Source organism: Rattus norvegicus, chromosome 14, assembly GCF_036323735.1.
Source record: "Rattus norvegicus strain BN/NHsdMcwi chromosome 14, GRCr8, whole genome shotgun sequence".
Classification (NCBI taxonomy): domain Eukaryota; kingdom Metazoa; phylum Chordata; class Mammalia; order Rodentia; family Muridae; genus Rattus; species Rattus norvegicus.
Genome location: NC_086032.1, coordinates 88,270,355 through 88,290,291, shown reverse-complemented (window position 1 = coordinate 88,290,291; position 19,937 = coordinate 88,270,355). Strand labels below are relative to the sequence as shown.

At 39.4% G+C, this 19,937-nt stretch overlaps 1 protein-coding gene across 1 annotated transcript in view; it reads right to left on the bottom strand.

Annotated features, from left to right (window-relative positions):
* Abca13 (ATP binding cassette subfamily A member 13) overlaps positions 1–19,937 on the bottom strand; it is a 502,723-nt gene that overhangs the window by 299,577 nt on the left and 183,209 nt on the right. The window contains exons 32-35 of the mRNA XM_063273790.1: positions 13,436–13,550; positions 12,727–13,056; positions 10,054–10,123; positions 8,376–8,507 (exon numbers count right to left, since the gene is read on the bottom strand). Of these exons, the coding sequence (XP_063129860.1) occupies positions 8,376–8,507; positions 10,054–10,123; positions 12,727–13,056; positions 13,436–13,550 (647 nt within the window). The remainder of the gene's footprint in view (positions 1–8,375; positions 8,508–10,053; positions 10,124–12,726; positions 13,057–13,435; positions 13,551–19,937) is intronic.

Genomic DNA, 19,937 nt, shown 5'->3' with positions numbered 1-19,937 from the left:
GACTGGCTGACATGACTCTCACTGAGGCTGGTGATGATTGAGTTCTTGTACCTCAGCTTCCTGATATGGTTTAATGAAATTTGTTGATGACTAGATACACATTCTGAGGATTTAACATAGATATGACTGATTGTTTTTTACATAAAAATTTAGATTTGTGATATTTTTAAGATTCTTATAAGATATATAATAAAATACTTGATCCTTCCTTTATAGCCACAAATTGCTGTCTGCCAGTAAGGAAAACTGGATGAGCAAATTACCTGGATTGCTCACACTTTGCTAATCTATAACAAGTTACTTAGTTATGAATGTATGTAGGTTCTTGAGAATAATTTGTTTTTTTACCTGTACTATGTAATGCCTTTTCACATACAGGTATTGGGAAACATACTGTTTTCATATACATTCACTAGAAGAAAAATAGATTGTAGTCACATTATAATTTTATACTGCTTGAAAGATTTTGTTGGGATATATAAACTATGGAAGAAAAAAAATAAAAATAAAACGTGTGTTAGCGCTTATTCCATCTACCAGGTATGTGTATATGTGTGTGCAGACATAGATAAATAGATAGAGGATGGATAGATAGATAGATAGATAGATAGATAGATAGATAGATAGATAGATACTTAGATGTAGAGACAGATGATAGAGTTAAGTGTGTGTGTGCGTGTGTGTGTGTGTGTGTGTGTGTGTGTGTGAATTTTCTTTCTTTTTTTTCATTCTTGCCAATCCCCAAGAGCTAAGAGTTTTGAGTTTCTTGCTGATACAGGGAGTACCAGCCCATTGAATCCAGCTTCGGTCTCTCAGAGAAAAATCTGCTGAATGATTTCTCTGATCTCTGGCTGCACTAGCAGCCCTCATCCGTTGCTATCAGCAGTGACCCTGACACCCCTTCTAATGCTGACTCTCTCAGCTGCCATCAGCACTGACCATACTTCCCTGCCTGCCTCAGTTTACCCCTTGGATGACGAAGCTGGAATTGGACACCTTTTACACAAACCGAGGGCTGAATTCAATAAAATAGAAACAAAGAGAACATTAGAAGGAATCAATTAAACAAAGAGTTGGTGCTTTGAGAAAATCAATAAGATAAACAAATCCTTATCCAAACTAACGAAAAGGCAGACAATGAATATCCAAATGAACAAAATCAGAAAAAAAGGAGGATATAACAACAGATACTGAGGAAATCCAGAGAATCATAAAAACATATTTTTAAAAAAAAACTATACTATACAAAATACAAAAGATTTTGGGAAATCTAAAATAAATATTTTCTAGATGGATACCACTTAATTGTAACTTAAATCACGATCAGATAAATATTTTAAGTAAATCTATAACCCCTAATGAAATAAAAGCAGTCATTAAAAGTCTCAAAAAACAAACTACCTAGGGCCAGATGATTTTAGCTCAGAATTCTCCAAGACTTTCAAAGAAGTTCTAACACCAATATGCCTCAAACTATTCCACAAAATAGAAATAGAAGGAAACTGTCCTATTCATTTTTGCCACAATTTACTCTGATACCTAAACCACATACAGACTTCACAAAACAAAACAACTACAGATCAAGTTTCCTTATAAACATAGATGCAAAAATACTCAATAACCTACAAATGAAATCCAAGAACATGTCATAAAGATCATATAGCATGGCCAATTAGATTTCAACCATACATGCAAGGATGGTTCAGTATATGAAGATGAGTAAATATAATCTACCACATAAGCGAACTAAAAGAAAAAACTATATGATCATCTCATTAGATTCGGAAAGGGCCTTTGACGAAACCCAACACTTCTTCATGATAAAAGACCTGGAGAGTTTAAAAATATAAGAGACATATCTAAGTATAATAAAAGTAATTTACAGCTAGCTTATTGCTAACATAAAATCAAATGGAGAGAAAACTCAACTGCACTAAAATCAGGAACAAGTCAAGGCTGTCCACTCCTTATCTATTCAATATGGTATTTGAAATTTTAGCTAGAGCAATATGACAACTGAAGATCAAGAGAATACAAATTGGAAAGAAAGAAGGCAAAGTATTGTTATTTACAGATAATTACAATAATATACATAAGTGACCCTAAAATGCCACCAGGGACCTACTACTGTTGAGAAACACCTTTAGCAAATTAGCTGGATGCAAAATTCACACACACACACACACACACACACACACACACACACACACACACACAATCAGCAGTCATTTTATATTCTAAGAATCTCAAAAAATATAAACCATCTTGTGGTAACTCTCCCCAAGCAAATGAAAGAATTGTATGATAAAAACCAGGTCTTTGAAGAGAGGAATTAAAGAAGGTATCAGGGAATGGAAAGATCTCCTGTGCTCATGCATCATAAAAATGACATAATAAAAATAGCCATCTTACCAAAACCCATTCAGAGATGCAATGGAATTTCCATCAAAATTCCAATACAATTATTTACTTACCTTGATAGGACAACTCTATATTTCATGTGGAAAAACAAAAATCCCAGGACATCTAAAATAATTCTGAAGAATAGAAGAATTTCTAGAGATACCACCATTCCTAATTTCAAGTTATACAACAAAGCTAGAGTAATAAAACAAATGGTATTGACATAAAAACAAATGTGTTGATCAGTGGAACTGAATCAATGACTTGGGCATAAATCTATACACCTACGGACACAGGATTTTTTCATTAAGATATCAGAAATATACAATGGAAAAAAAGAAAGCGTCTTCAACAAATGATGCTGGTCAAACGGAATAGCTGCATGTAAAATGCAAATAGATTCATATTTACAACCTACACAAAACTCAGGTCCAAGAAGATCAAATACCTCAACATAACCAGACCTACTGAGGCTGATAGAAGAGAATATCCTTGAATGCATTGACCCAGGAGAGGAATTTCTCAACAGAACACCAAAAGCGCAGGCATCAAGAACAGCAATTAATAAATGGGACCTCATGAAACTGAAAAGCTTCTGTAAGGCAAAGAGAAGAAACCACCATCCTTTGGACAAAGCAGCAGCCTACAGAGTGGGAAAAGATTTTTACCAATTCTACACCCAACTGAGGTCTAGTTTCCAAAATATGTTAAGAACACAAGAAACAAAATACCAAACAAACAAACAAATGAGTAATCCAATTTAAAAAATAGGGTAGAGACTTAAATTGAGAATTCTCAACAGAGGAAACTCAAATGGCTAAAAAACAAAGAAATGGTCAACATCCTTAGCCATCAGAGAAATGCAAATCAAAACAACCCTGAGATTCCACCTCACACCTGTCAGAATGGTTAAAATCAGAAACACAAGTGACAGCTCGTGCTGGTGACGATATGGAGCAAGGGCAGCACTCCTCAATTGCTGGCAGGAGCACAAACTTGTACAGCCACTATGGATACCAACATGATGGTTCTTCCCGAAGTTCAAATCCATTTACTTCAAGGCCCAGCTACACCACTCATGGGCATATGCGCAAAGGAAACTCCGCCATACCACAAGGACATTTGCTCAACCATGTTCATGGTGGCTTTATTCACAATAGTCAGAAACTGGCAACAACCTAGATGTCCTTCTACAGAGAAGAGTGGATAAGAAAATTTGGTACATTTACACAATAGAGTATGACTTAGCTGTTAAAAAATGTGTCATCATTAAATTTGCAGGCAAATAGAACTAGAAAAAAATTATCCCAAGTGAGGTAGCTTGAACCCAGAAAGAGAAATATGATATGTATTCACTTATAAGTGTATAATAGCCATTAAGTAAGTGACAACTGAGTTACCATCCACAGACCCAGAGAAGTCAGGTAAAAAGTTAGATGGGATGCATGGATCTTCCTAGGAGGGATAAATAGAATAGATTATACAGGTATACTAGGAAATGGTAGGTTTCGGGAAGAAAGGATCGGTTAAGGGGAGAGATGAGGCAGAGGAAGAGAGTGTGGACACAGATTCAGAGGCTGCCAGAATTGGGGGTCTCTGGAGGGGGACATGAAAACCTGATGCAGGGGAAACTGTCTGGAATCTATGAAGGTAATCCTATTGAGGATTCCTAGTAATGGTGGATATGGGGTCTCATCTGGTCGTATCTTATTGCCAGGCAGGGGCTTTCAGAGATGGAACTGCATTGCATTCAATTGAGTTGTTGGCTAGTGGGGATCCATGGAAAGCCCCAAACAACCTGTCCGTGGCTAAGACACAAAGTTGATCTCTGCAAACTGAAAGCAGGGCTCCTTTGCCAAGGACAACATTTACAGAATTCATTGAACATGGAGAAGGGGAGCTGGTGCCTGTACAGAGACTTTACCCCTCAATTCTAGTGTCTTTGATGCAGGAAGATACTCCATAGGCTGCCAAAAGGGAAAGTGGACAATAACCCAGCTATGCTAGAGAGTGCTAGAGCAGTGGTGGCACAGAACGTGAGGGGATAGCCAATCAGTGTCTGCTTTGACCCAAGGTCCACTCCACAAGAAGGAAACTATACCCAACATGGCTACCAAAACCCAGAGCTTAGATAGGTAGCCCAGAGACCTAGGGGAAAAATCAAATATTACTGTTTTTTTTAAGTATCACTAAAATGACTCCTAATGCTATTTGACTACACTCATACATCACTGTCTTAGCTAGTCATCATCAGAATGGCTTTCTCTGGCAGCAGATGGAACAGATACAAAGACCCACAGCCAGAGGTTACATGGAGAGGGAGTCTACATTAGAAGTCTCCCCCAAATTCCTCCCTAAAGAGCTCAGGAAATCCCATGGAGATTTCATATCCATTGGGTATGGAAAACACTGGGAGAACAAGGCATTTGAAATCAGCTAAATAAGGAACATACAAGTTCACCCAAAGTGAAGAGGCAAGCCCAGGCCTGTGTGGGTCTTCACCAGGTCCTCTGTGTATATATCACATCTTTTAACTTAGTATTTTATATGGGACTCCTGACTGAAAACACCTGGGTCTCTGATGCTTGTGCCTGCTCTTTTGACTCTTCTTCCTGTTGGGTTGCTATGACCAACTCTGATATGATAGTTTTGCTTCATCTTGCTATATTTTATTTTGTCATATTTGGTGGCTATCTCTTAGAAGCCTGTTATTTTATAACGAGAGACAGAAAGGAAGTGGATCTGGAGGGGACAGAGGGAGAAAAAAAGTGGGAGAAGTAAAGGGAGGGGAAATGATAATCAGGATATATTGTATGAGAAAAAAATCTATTTTCAATAAAAGGAAAAATAAGAATCAGCCAGTATCATTGAGAATTTTAAATCTGGAAATTTCCCTCAGTGAGAACACAGAATCAATTGTCTAGAGGTCACAAAAGTTGTACCTATCGCTGCCACCCAAACTTGATTGTTTGAGTCTTCCAGATGGTTAGTTTTGAAGGTATGAGGGGGTCATGGAGAGCACTTGTGGCTTGGCAGGATGAGAGGATGGGAGAGGCTACTGGTAATGATGGAACATTAGTAGCAGTGAAAACTCCAGGATTTAAGGGTCATGGAGACAGGTTGAGACTTGGTCACTCGGTGGCAGGGTCAGAGTCCCTGAAAAGAGTCCAAGAGAGACTATTGTGTAATGGGCAGAGCAGGCACAGTAGACATCCCAGCTGTCCTATTTTGGATGTCCTAGTGCCATAGGATGGTACCGAGAATAGCAACAGCTGTAGAGTAAAGCCAGCCTGAGCCTGTGAGGCAAGTTGTATGTGCTATGGATGGCAGAACCAGAGAAATGCTGCTTCCACAGCTCTGTGAAGCCCAGAGGATTTAGGGTGGGTCAGACATTAAAAATTGAATGCTTTACACTGTTGAAGTTTGGCTTTGCTTTGATTAGACTGCGGTACTGCTTCAGTTCTATCTTGTTGCGTTAAGAAAGGATGGGACTTACTTATGCTTTTACAGGAACTCACAGTTGAGGGACTTTACAATTTTAGAGAGGCCTTTATCTCTTAAAGAGACTTTGGATATTAAAAAAGCCTGAACTTTTAAAGTAGTTGATTTTTTAAAGACTATGGGGCTTTTAAAAGTTGGGATGTTTTGTATTATGATATTGATATTAGTATGAGACCCTGAGGATGAAAGAAAGTAAAGAAAAGTAAAACTTAATAAGTTATATAGCTTAATGAGTTATATGTTTAGGTGTCAAGTGGGCATGAGACAATTTTTTCTGATTAGGTTTTGTCAATGTGACTCAAACCTAGACATCTGAGATAAGGGGGGGCCACAATTGAGAAAATTCATTCACTAACACTGGCCTATAAGCAGGCCTCTGTGGCATTTTCTTAATTAATGATTGATGTGGGAGGGTCCTGCCCTTAGTGGATTGAACCACCTCTAGGCTGGTGGCCCTGGGTACTGAACAAGCCTTGAGGAACAATCAGTAAGCAGCATTCCTCTCTTGGCCTCTGTGACAGCTCCTGCCTCCAGATTCCTTCCTTGTTTGAGTTCTTGCCTTGACTTCCCTCAATGATGGTCTGTAATATAGAAGTGGAAGCTGAGGTAAATGCTTTCCTCCCCAAGCTGCTCTTGGTTATATTCTTACCACAGCAACAAAGCCCTTCATTAAGGCATCAGGATTCTTGTACATTATGTTTTGACAGAGCAAAAGAAGTCAGAATATTCCTGGTCCTTGAACACTGTCATCTCCTCTCAGCACTGTGGAGGGTAGCCTGATGTTACTGGATTTTGTGATTGTAGGACCCTTTCCTTTGCCCTTGGAGTTCAAGACATCAGCCATTCTCTATCCAAACACATGTTTCTTCTTCAGAATTGTGTATGTTGTATAATGATCACTTGCTGGCCACATTCAGCTTGACTTCTGGGGACTCTTCTTGATTGCCTTTGGTTCCAGCTAATATTATCTCCTCTAAGGATCAGCGTCCTGCACAAACACCCTCAAAATCCATTCACCTTTTCATCTTTATTTTTGTTGATTCCTCCTTCTGTTCCAGGTACTTTTATGGCTGATTCACTGCCTTTTTCTCCTCAATGTTGGTATTACTGGGGTTTGTCTCCATTTCTAGCTTGGCTTGTTTCTTTCTTTTACAAAAATATTTGTATAGTTTAGGATTTATTTTGAAGTGTGCGTATGTGTACATGTGTCTATGTGAATATGTGCACATGAATGAAAGTGACCACAGAAGTCAGAAGAAGGTTTCTGGTGCCCTGGGGCTGGAGTCATAAGTGGCTGTGGCCTGCCTGGCCTAGGTATTAGGAACTGAACCCACATCTTCTGCAGGAGCAGCCGGTACTCTTAACCACAGGGCCATCGCTCCAGCCCCTCTGCTCTTTCTCTATGCTCATAACTGCATTCTCACTCTGTAAAGGAACAGGACAGACTCCCTATTACAAGGATTTTTATTACATCCTTCGTCTTGTCACTACCCAACCACTTCTTATCCAGCTGCTTGCCAACTTTGGCCTGCTAGGTTCATTTTATTACTTTCGAATTTCATGCAATCCTAGTTTTCCCAAAACAAATTACCCAGTGAGTTTGGACTGCCTGTCTATTATTAAGACCCCATTTTCATACCTATGAAAATGTCTTTTCAATGACCTATGGTTTTTATGTGTGCTAGTCTTCAAGAACTCTATGAGATTCCCAACTCTTAAATGGAGTTTCACAAGTAAAACTGTGATTTATTTTTCCACCCATCTCTCCATTTTCATTTGCATGTTTGGAGTCTCTACAGTTTATAATTTTAAAGGTTAGAGGTCAATTCTTCTGGAAAATATGGAGCCAGAGTCACAAGAAAATTCCACAATAAATTATACCATCCATATGTCAGTTCTAAAAAGATGCTTTTTGAAATTGCTCTATAAATTTTCTGTTTTTTAGCCTGGTCAAAATGGTAACTACATGTCTCTATTTCTGTTGAATCAGCAGACTATTCCTATCTTGACCCTCACTTCCCATAATGATTCTCAGCCACCTGCCTCTAGGTTATGTGTGCTACATTAAAAAACAAAAAACAAAAAACAAGCAAACAAACAAAAAAACAAAAAAAAAACCAAAACCTGGATGAGGAAGTAACTCCTAAATGCACCCCCTTCTAGCACACTATTCTACCATCCACTTCCCTGCCTGGCTTCCTCATGAATCTACAAATCTATTTCTTGCTCGACTGCCCCAAATGAGTTCTTGTCACATGCTCTCCCCATTCCTATCACTTACTCTCCAACCCTCCTCTAGAGGCCCCAGACTCCTTTAACATGACCCCATGACCTTCTCATGCACACATCTTTCATACACTTGTTCTTAGTTAACAGGGTCGTGCTTTGTGGTCTACAGGCCTACAGCCTATTGAGAGCCGCTGATGGGTTCCAGTCTACTTTGTTGTCTTATGAAAATGAAGACTTCTTACCAGGGACCAAGTTGCTGAAATACCATCCACCCAAAAAATAAAGGATTGAATCAAACAGAATCATCCAGCAGACCCAGCCAAATGTCATGCCCCCTGGCTCTGGAGCTCGGTACATGTTACCCCACTGGATCCCTGCCAGAGAAAAATGAACAGAGTTACTTGGGCTTATTCTTTGACTGTAGGTTTGATGAGAGAGTTGACTAATTCTACAAGAGTCTCGTGTAAAACAAAAAGCAAGATGATACTAACAATGCTAAGCTTTCAAAGGCAGCATTAGCTTGTGGAATCTCACCTCGGTTTCAGAGGAACCCATAAGCATCCATTAACATCATGTCAACCTCAGGCTTTTCAAAACTCTTTGAAAGTCATTAGTAGCTAGTTATATTGATTCAACTGAACAGCAATTTTATATTTATGGACAAAAGAATTGTTTAATAAAACTTTTAATAGTATAATATTCTGCTTTTGGAAAATGTATTAAATAATATATAGAAGGTCTATGGAGAAAAAAATCATTATTTCTTATGTTTGTGATTTATTTCTGGATTATAATATAAGTTGAGAACATTATTCCTCTTTCTATTCACTGTAGCACTAAGTTAGACCCAGTTTGAAAAGTTGTAACCACTATGTACTTATCATTTGGACCAAAATAATCAATTAATTTAACTGTGATTTAGTTTAATCTATTTTCTTCTATATCTTCTTGGTCCAGTTTTTACTTTGACGATCAGTTGGAAGAAAAGTAAGGGAAAGAACATTTAAGATCAAAGGGCTTTTTAACGTATTTTATTAAAAAAGTTGGATAAATCAGTACAAAGTCATTGGCCATTGCAATAACATCCAATGATAAGTTTCACCTATGGCTTATATTTTGTTTTAATTCCAAAACATACCCCAGAACAATATTGAATATCTAAAACACATATGTTCTTACTTAAGAGTTCATGATAAAAATCTCAATGTGAGAAAAAGTTACTGGCAATACATTTTAAAATTATTTTAAGGGGCTGGAAATATAAACCAGATGGTAAATTTCCTTGCTACACACATACAAGGCATTAGGTTTAGCCCCTAGCACTGTATAAACCAAATATAGTGGTGTATTCCTGTGATCCAAGGATCCAGTGTTCAAGGTCATGCTCAGTTACATAGAGAGTTCAAATCCAACTTGAGCTAGAGAATTTATTTCAAAATAAAAAGTATATAGATAAATATGCATGGAAAAAGAAGGTGATAATCATGAACTTTTCTTTGCCAATTAGACTTAAGACCCAGGAAACCATGAAGGTCAGAGGGGGACAGGTGGTAAAGTCTTCAAATAGACTTGGTCAACCACAGTCTAGCAGATAGAAGGCATGTGCATACCACACAATTGCAAGAATCTAGAAGGTCAGTAGATTGAATGTGTACCATAGCAAGACCTATGCACTGGCCTGGATCTTCTGCTACACTTAGGTGCCGTCTGCAGCAAGAGATGCTGTGATGTGATTATTCGTGACTGTTCTCAGAACCATAGTAACTAGGTAAGGGGAAGGTTACCATCAGCAGAACCAAATGCTAGGATCTCCTTCTAAATTTATCACTTGGTAACAAGACTTACTCCTGGTTCAGTTGTTTGACAGCTGTGTGTTCGCAAACCCTGAATGACCTCTTTCTGAAGAGGTCATTCTCTTACCTTCTTCCTGTCCTTCCAGAAATGTAATGAAAAAGACTCCTTGTCCGAAGGCTGTGGTTGAAAGTAAGCACTGCCGGGGTGGATGGAGGGAGGGGAAAACAGCCATTAGTGTTTGATTGTGACCACTGGAAACCCACAACACGGAATTCTAAGAAGACACTTCCCAATTCAAAGGATACCATTGCTTCAGGCAGTGACTTAAACATCTGAGCCTGAAGGGATTAGTCAGACCACTCTGAAAACCATGCTCACTCGCTTGTTTTTAATGTTAAAATGAATCATTTCTGTTCAGTGCCACACTCAACGTGTCATAAATTTAGTGCACTGACTACAGAGATATGTAACACAAAACAGTGGGAAACGGAATCAAGCAATTTGCTATTTCTTATTATGAAATGTATGCCTTGGAGCCCTCTCTGAGCAGACTGATGCAATATCTACACACGTCTACACCAGAAAAGGGAGTGAACTAAAGGAAGCTGTTGGTTCGTGTTCAGTAGAAGAGGACAGTGTAAAAAAGGTGTAAAAAACCACTGAGAAAACACCATACACTTAAAATACAACGTGCCCGAGTTAGAAGTCATCACTAGCCAGAAAGTATTTGCATGTGCAAAACATATGCTGCCTGGGCAGATGCCTGAGACTTAAGGCCTGAAATGCAAGCAAAAGTGAGAGCATGTGAATGTTCGCTCGGGTCTTCATTTCTTTATATGTTCATACCTTTAAGGAGTTTATGAGCAGGCAGCAGCAAGGGCCCCATTTGTATTAATTATTCTAGGAATACCTGATTAATTTTAACATAAAACTATTGCTTCTATGTTGCTGGAGGCGGGATGTAAGTTAATCAAGATGATGAAAACGTATCAGTGAACAGATACAAATTCAATAGAACAATTCATCTTATGTATGCATAGCAGTATTAAGTATATTTGGCTACAAACAAACAGATTTAAAAAAAAAACAGAGTAGCCTGGCCCACTATTACTTGTCTATAATCCCTGCTACTTGGGAGTTAAGGCAGGAAAACTGCAACTTCAAAACCTACATAGGATATAGAGCGAGTTCAAGGGCAGCTGGGGTAACTTAAGAGAACTCTTTCTCAAAAGAAAAAGGTTTAAAAAAATTGTGGAGCAACTGTCGATTATATTTCAGGGACTAGATTCAATCCCCAGTGTCAGAAGAAAGGCAACAAACACAATACTGAATTGTTACTTAATTGAGGTTGGAGAAATTAATTCGGCTGTCATGCATGCACTTGCTCTGAGGCTCTAGATAAGCACAGAAGGTATTCTCTACCCCGGGAATAAGTGACACACTCATCATTCAAGAATTCCATGATGAAAAGAGAATTTTTTAAAAAGCCTTTCTGGTTTTTTTCCTGAGAATTTCATGTGACTACTGTATTTACATAATTTATCCCACCCCCTCCCCCTTTAATTTTTCCTGTGCCCCACTGTCTCTCTAAAATTCATGAAGTTTTATTTAATTGTTGTTACACACACACACACACACACACACACACACACACACACACACATTGAATCTATTTAGTGTTGCTCATATGTGTATATGTTTAGGACTGACTATTCAGGATCAAATACCCCAGCAGTCATTCTTGCTTGTCACTCTTCACCTAAGGGTGGCTAAGGGTGGAGCCTTGTGGGATTTCCTTCCTTCTCATGTCAACTGCTAGTGTCATGTCTCATTTAGGTGACCATATTGTTGAGACGTCGTGATACAGCTTCCCTGTGAGGTGGGGCACCATCTCACAGCAGACTTCCTGACCCTCTGCTTCTTCCAATCTTTCCAGCTCTTCTTGACTACTGTTTCCTAAGCCTTAGATGTTGCCTTGTGGATGTCTCTACAAGGGGCAGGGCACCATATGGTCTACTGTTTTCTACACTTTCACCAATAGTAGGTTTCCAAATACTTCTTAGCAATCCAGGGGCTGAAAATGTCCCCGAACTCCTCTCTAAGTGATTCTTGTCACACCTTCGAACAGACTGTTATTTCAGGATATGGCTGGCCCATTGGAAGAAAGGATACAAACTGGTAGATAGAACTCGAGCTCTGTGAGGAACCCGATCTGATAGTCACATATTTACCCTCTCTACATGGGCTGATTTCCTACTATGTGTCAGGCACAGTGCCTGCCAGACAGCAGTCAAGAAAGAATCTGTTGCTGTCTTCTGCATATTTTATCCTGCAGACATGGAAGCAGTCTCACTCCTCTTCAGAGCATACATTTCAAATGGATGAGGGATTCTGACACAGCTAACGGAGAGATCTTTCCACTTAATGTGAGATAACTCATGATGCTTCAAGAAAAATGCTTATTTTTAACTTCCAAAATAGCTTCAGAAATCTATTTCTTTCCATGCATGAAACAAAGAGAACCCAAAGTTATATGTTTCCTTGAAGAGGATGCTGACTTCCCAGAATCCTCAGAGAGATCCCATTACAGAAAACTGACAATTCTTAATGGCCTGCCACTATATCACTGCAAGTCAATGAACCACCACTGCAGTTCTGCATCTGTGGGCAGAATACAGAGTAGAGACCTCAGATGCTCCATATAAGTCAGAACAAGACAGACTGGCAAGCTGGGGATATGCCATGTTTAGAGGGCACCTATTGGCTTTACTTAGCATTTTTACAGAACAGCTTACTCACCAGAAGGGTCTGAAGAGCAAAACTGAGTTGGTTATGTAGGACCAACAAGACCACATAGGGCAGGAAGCTGATCATGTACCCCAGGCTGGTACACAGGGCTGCTGTATTAGCTTTGTTGAAAAACACACTTAGGAAGTAGCTCAGCATGACAGCTGACACCCCAAAATTCAGCAAGTAAAGGAAAATGATAAAGGCATCACTGTGCATGAAGATGCCACTCATCTTCAGAATGAGAGCGAGGGCAGCACTGCTCAGAGCCAGGGTGGCCATGTTCTCCAGGAACCAGGACAGGAAGTGGATGACCGGATGCAGCCCCATTATTCGCATGTACTGTGGGGGAAGCAAAAGGAGCCTAGAGTTATCACTGCAGTGGACACTCGAGAAAAGTGAGATGAGGTAACAAGCAAGAGGAACACCAGGAGAAAAATGAACCATTTGGTTTGGCAACCAAGCTCAAGGAAGGATATTAAGAAAGTCAATTCCTCCTAAAGTAGTTCTCCCAAAGACCTGACATCATATCCATTCTCTATGTTCTTGGGGAGAAACCTGAAGGCAGCCACAAAACAGTGTCACCAGTAAGAATCATGGAGGAGAGATGAACAGATGTTGGAGACCATAGTCTCAAACACAGTTTCATCACACTTTCTTCTTGGAGGACCACTCTCCAAATGTTCTCCTGTATCTCGCAGGCAATATCAAAGCCATTTACCTCTTCTATCTGGATCTCTCGCTCATAAACCAGCTTCCGGACCATGCTGGCCACAGACACCATCCAAGTCAACATCATAATCAGTGGGAAAAAGAAGCCAACATTGTTCAGGAACCTGTCAGGGTATAATAAATTCTATCAGTTTTCAAAGTCAAGTATGGTCAGGGACCAGTTAGGTGAGTTGACTCGGGATCATGAATATGATAACCTTTATGGCTCTATCAGGTTTTGGTCCTATTTTTTCACATGTAACAAGTCACCCTCAAAAGGCTTATAATTAAGTCATTGCAGCTGTAATTGGCATCTTAGTTTACAAGTGTGCAGATACACAAAGGGTATCATGCCAGAGACATGGGACTCAAGGTACCTCATGTAGCCGTTGTATGATCTGATGCTCAATGTAAACAGAGCAGGTCAGAGATATAAAACAGACCATTGACTCATGATTGAAACTCTTCCCACTTAATTGGGGCTAGTATGCATCTTTAATCAGTGCCAACAATTGATCATAGGATAAACCTTTACATGTTTAAAATTGGCAAATTATTGTTTCTCACTTTCTATTCCCCCAACCTGCACTTTCTAATTGGACTCCGTTTGTAAAGCACAATAGGAACATTGATGACAGTTGTGTCCCAAACACAACAAAAATTGCTAGTTTTTCTCCCTTTGTGACATCTCAACTTTGCTTGAAAATAGTGGTCACTCCTTTAATCTCTTGTTTCAACTTCCAGAATAACTCCTTAGTCTCCACCACTGCTAGACCATTCTTTAGATACCTTAACTAACAACTTCTCTCTTACCTGTCCTTTTATATGGGCATTTCCATGTGCACCATTGGATGACTGCCAGGCCCTCTTTTTCCTACCCCTAGGTGAGTTCTGCAGAATCAAGGTAATTGTATTCAAAGGCCCACTTAACACACAAGCAGTATTACTTCATCCATGGTACTTTCAAGAACCACACATAAAAGTCCCTCTATTAAGAACACCATTCTGGAGGCAAGGATAAATTAAATAGTCACTAAGCAGAAGTCTGTCCTATGAGGTCAGGTAGTAGTAAACACTACGAGAGGAAGCAGCAGTTTTGAGAAAGGATGCCATTCAAACAGGGCTGAGGTGAGGGAGGCATCAGTAGAGAAATACTGGAGCAAGAGCACATAAAGGATAGACATGAGTCACAGGGGAAATGGAAGAACACATGAAAAACCAAAAGTGCAAGGGCAGGGGATGAGGGCTGGCAAGGTGCCCGTGACTCAGAAGATGCTGTCAGAGCCCCAGCCTGCCCAGATGCTGCAGGGAGTTTTACACATCACAGTCAGTTCTTGAGTTAATGAAGGGAAGAATACAGCAAAGAGTTTAAGGTCAAAGGAAGAGACAGATAGAGAACACACTGAAACACAGACAATGGAGCATGGATAGAGAGTCCTCTGGAGAAAGAGTAGAAGACCACAGCAGATATAAAATCATCTAGACAGGAGACAAAGGGACCAATAAAAATGATGATCCTGGCCAGGTGGTGGTGGCATACACCTTTAATCCCAACACTCAGGAGGCAGAGGCAGATTTCTATGAGTTCAAGGCCAGCCTGGTCTACAGTGAGTTCAAGGCCAGCCTGGTCTACAGTGAGTTCAAGGCCAGCATGGTCTACAGTGAGTTCCAGGACAGCCCGGTTACACAGAGAAATCCTGTCTCAATAAACAAAACAAACAAAAAAGATGTTGACCATGAACACAAATGTCTGCTGGGCTCCTGCTGTGGTGGCCTCCTAAACTCAACTCAGGTTTCTTCTTCAAAGCCCTGAATTTCTTATAGAGCTTGATCAGCATTAATCATGTGCAAACCAAGAGACTTTTAGTTCTTTACACAGGAGAACGTGGCCTTAAGGGACTGGGCCTTTGATCTTGACAGGTCACATACATCTTAATTAATGTACAAATAACATAAAAGAGAGGTGATTAATCTCCATTTCTATTTACTTGGCAACATAAAACAACTTCTCTGAGCTGCTGACATCATGAGTCATGTGACATTTTTAGATTAGGCTCGGTGATCTGCACGCTGAGCAGCAAGTGTGTACTGTGTGTGAGCAGTCAGAGTTCATCCAATGATACAGCACTTGACTGCAGAGAACAGAAGGCTTCAGATTCCCATTTCATGGTCTTCTTGGTAAAGGTAGTTATTATTTTTGAGGCATTTGGAAAGGTAGAAGGCATGTGCAATCTATCTGTTTATCTCTATCTCTATCTCTCTCTCTATCTCTCTCTCTCTCTCTCTCTCTCTCTCTCTATATATATATATATATATATATATATATATATATATATATATATATATATATATATATAGTATGTAGTCAACAACCGTTATCTGTTCTCCAGGAATAACACAATCTTGCACAAAAAAAGATGCTTCTAGGACCCAAAAGTAAAAAGTAACCAATTCTGAATCTATTTGATGGGAGAGGGGTTAAAAATTGTTCCTTGCTCATAAACTTGATCTTTGCCTGAGGCACTGATGGCGATGACATCTGAGCTCTGCCCTCATGAGTATTAAGTCCAAATATTAACCAAGTATTCTCAGCTAACCCCATAAAAGTCATATGGGCCAGGAATCCATGCTCTGCGTCACGTGAACCATTGAGTTTTTGTTACAAAGAATCCAGGAGAGACTCAGCATCACAGCAGCTGAGCTCCTAGAGTAACTCTCTTGGCTTCTACAGCATATGAAATACCTCTTCCAATAGCTGACCAAAGCTGTTTAAAAGAAAAGGCTAGGATTTTTTAAAGTGGAGATTGTAAGACATTACTTTTTATCTGTTCCTGGGAATTAATCCAAAAAACACCAAGGGGGTGGAAATGTACACTTGAATTTTGTTAAACGCTTGAAGGGAACATTCAAGTATTAGAAAAACAGGCTAAAAACAGTGGTGTTCACATAAGACACATCCATACTAAGTAGATAAGAAAGATTTCAATAGCAAAGCCTGTCCTTTGAAGATCAATCATATGTACATCTTCAAGAACATACTCTCAAGGGGAAATACATACAACACTGCATGGTAAATGGGTATCAAGCTGAACATTAAGGGAACAGTATTAGCCAAGGAACATCTAGGACTTATTTCAAGGAAACAGACTAGAGAGAACTTTGTTAAGGGTCCCCAAAAACCCTTCATTGAAATTAAAAGCAAGTTTTCCAGTTGTGTGACAGCTAATACCATCTGTTCCTCATATCAACAGGAAGGACACCCTTCAGATTCCCACTCAGGAATTCCCATGTTTTTTCCAGTTAAGTGCCAATCAAGGCAACAGAAATCATCTACCCAAGAATCAAAGAAACATTGGGAACAAAGAAGAATGCATTTAGAAATAATCTAGCAATGTGGAATGGGTCAAAATGGCAGAGAGTTGTTAAAACCTAGTGATGTGACAACAAGATCACAAGACAGGAAAAAATGAGCTTAAAAAACTTAGAAAAAATAGATAGCAAAAATATAATTTTCATGATAGTAAAATTGAAAAAAATACAAAAGAACTTGATTCTGCATGACACGCACGTAAAGCGATAGAAGACAGTTTTTAAAAAGCATCTAAAGAAACAGCAATGGGGAGCTTTGGATAATGAGTGAAATTCTGTGAATGAGGATACAGAAAGAAGAAATCCAGAGACGAAGTCTCCAGAGACGAAGAAAAAGTGATGGACAGCAGTGAACTCATAAAGCAAGGGATTCACTGAAATCTGTACATTTAAAAGTCACATATGCTTTGTGGAATGTACAGTGCTCAGTGGTCAGATGTACTCTAGAGTCCATGCAAGCAGACAGGAAGCAGAGGACACAGGAACAGCAGTTGTTTGGATCTAGGGAAATAGACCTGCAAAGTTGGAAAGGGCAACCTCTAAGGTTGGAGAAAGGAGCCAGGAAAGAAAACACTAGAAAAGAGAACAGAATGAGTCTGCTCCAGAGGGCTCAGCTCATGAAATAAGCACTATACTTTCAGTAGCAGAGAATTTGGAGAGCAGAACTCAGCTAGAGAGAGGCCCCACAAGAAATGAAACAAATGCATACAGCTAAGGAACTGGAGACCAAAGACAAGAGACTTGGAAAATAGAATTAACAGTGGACTTGTCACTGAACGGACTGAAGCAGACAAGAGTCCTACTCTCTGAATAACACCAAAGTGCTGGGAAAACAGTCTAGTCCTTGACAAACAGCATTTGTCCAGAGCAGAGCAAGAAGCCATTTACAACAGTTCCTGCTGAGTCAGCAGTCAGGATACTCTAGTGACAAAGATCCTGCCTGGTGAAAATGGCCCACACTGGGAGGCCAGGACAAGTATCAAAGGATCATAGAGTGAGAGCTCATTTGCAGTAAGTGTCCCTTTAATTAGAAAGGACAAACTGAGTCAGAGCTACAGAGTTCCATACCATCTGGTCCGAGCCATAGTCCGATATGGAATGATCTTCCCTATGACATTAAACAAGGAAGCTAATTACCAAAGATGCCCCGGATGAGAGGAGGAATGAACAGCGATAAGCACTTAAATGTGACAAGATCTAAAGACACACTAGTGTCATGTTTGTCAGTAAATTGTTGTAACTAATCAGGAAGCTCTCTCCTGGTTGGCTCTCCTACATAATACATAAATATGCTGTATAAGCTCCTATTACAGAACACTCAATAATAGTCTTCCTGGACTGGGGATTTCCCATGCTATAAGCCCGATGACATACCAGGCAAAATGTACCTACTAGTACAATAGTGGCTTGGCTGTTTTAAGGGTAACAACTACTTTCTATTTGTATTTCACATTTGCTCGATGGAAATATAAGTGTGATACTGTAAGTTAAGGCAAAACCCTACTGATGGAGAGTCCACAAACCCTACGGGGGAACCACCACTGTCGTTTTACTAAACAAGCATGTTGTCAAGCTGCCTTCTAAAGATGGATGTTTTTACCCACAGCTAGTGCTGCTCTCATTCTTTAGTGGAGATGCTCCTGGGTGGATAAAGGTTAATGGAGAGACTTATATTTTGTCAGAGTATACTGAGAATAAGTTATGTTACATACTCAGCCATAAACAGACACCTATACCATGCCCCCAAGGCCCATCTTTGAAGAACAGAATAAGTATGTATGTATGTATGCATGTATATATGTTTGTATATGTATATTATATATTTATTATATATATGAAGACATAAGAAAGGATAAGACAAAGGGAATATAAGAAGAGTACTGTTGTGTATTACTGCCACTTGTCATCACATGCCCTTGCGATCTTACACGTTTACCAGCCAAGGAGACTACAAGGTCAGCACGAAACTGGGTCTTTGACATTCCACTAGTAATGACTGAAGCATCCATGTAGCTCCACCCTCTACTGAGGAGCTCTTGGCAGTTAATTAATAGTGCTGAAAGGAGAGAAGGACTGTTTTCTTTAGTGATATAGTCACTGGTGCATTGCCCATGCTCAAGCAAGCACCCTCTTACAGGTGCATGTACAGGCAATCCCAACTGAACTCGGTGAGGGAAAAAAAGCCATAACAGTAGGAAGGGGATGAATTGGGATAAAGATGGTGGTGCATAACAGGGTTGGGTTAAACAACATGCAAAATCATGGCCACAAGGCCTGATAACATGAGGTAGCCCCATGGAACACATGTTAGAAGGGAAGAACACAAGTTCAGTTCTTGGTAACCACGTTTGGTGGTTCAAAACTACATGTAAACCCCAAGTCCAGGGCACCACTCTTTTCTGGATTCTACAAACACTGTCATTCTCACATGTACATACCACCACAGTCACACACATATACATATAAATAAAACTAAAAAAATAAATACTTAAACATTTAAAAAAGAGTCAATAAAATAAAAAATGATACATGAGTAAACTCTGGAATGAATTCAAAGAAAAGGCACATAAATCACTGAATTAAATAAGAAGACAGTATACAATATAAATAATTTCATAGGAAAGACAAAAATTCTGAAAAAAATCAAATTCAAGTTTTAGAAATGAAAACATTAAGGAGCCAAACAAAACCTCATTTGAAAGTCTCAGCAAGAGAAAGACAGACATAGATTTGGGGTACTGAAGACAACATTCAGACAACGGTAAAGATAAAATAATAAGAAAACCTAACAAGAAAAGTGAGCTTTATGGGAGACAATTAAAAGATCAAATTGATGAGTCATGCCATAGAAGACATAAGCTAAAATATAGAATATATATTTGATAAGACAATAGCAGGAAATTTCTCAAGCTTAGAGAAAAAGATGGTACCCAGGTACTGAAGGCATTTAGAATGTCATGCAGACAAGGCCAGGGAAGAAGTTCTCCACTCTTTTTACAGTTAAAACACAAAGAAGGAACACCAAGTAGCTTATAAAGCCTTACCCCTAAAATAGCAGCAGGTCCCTCAACAAAAGTCACTAAAGCCAAGAAGGTTCAGAACAAGATTCCAACTGGCAAAAGACAGTAACTGCCAAAAAATTA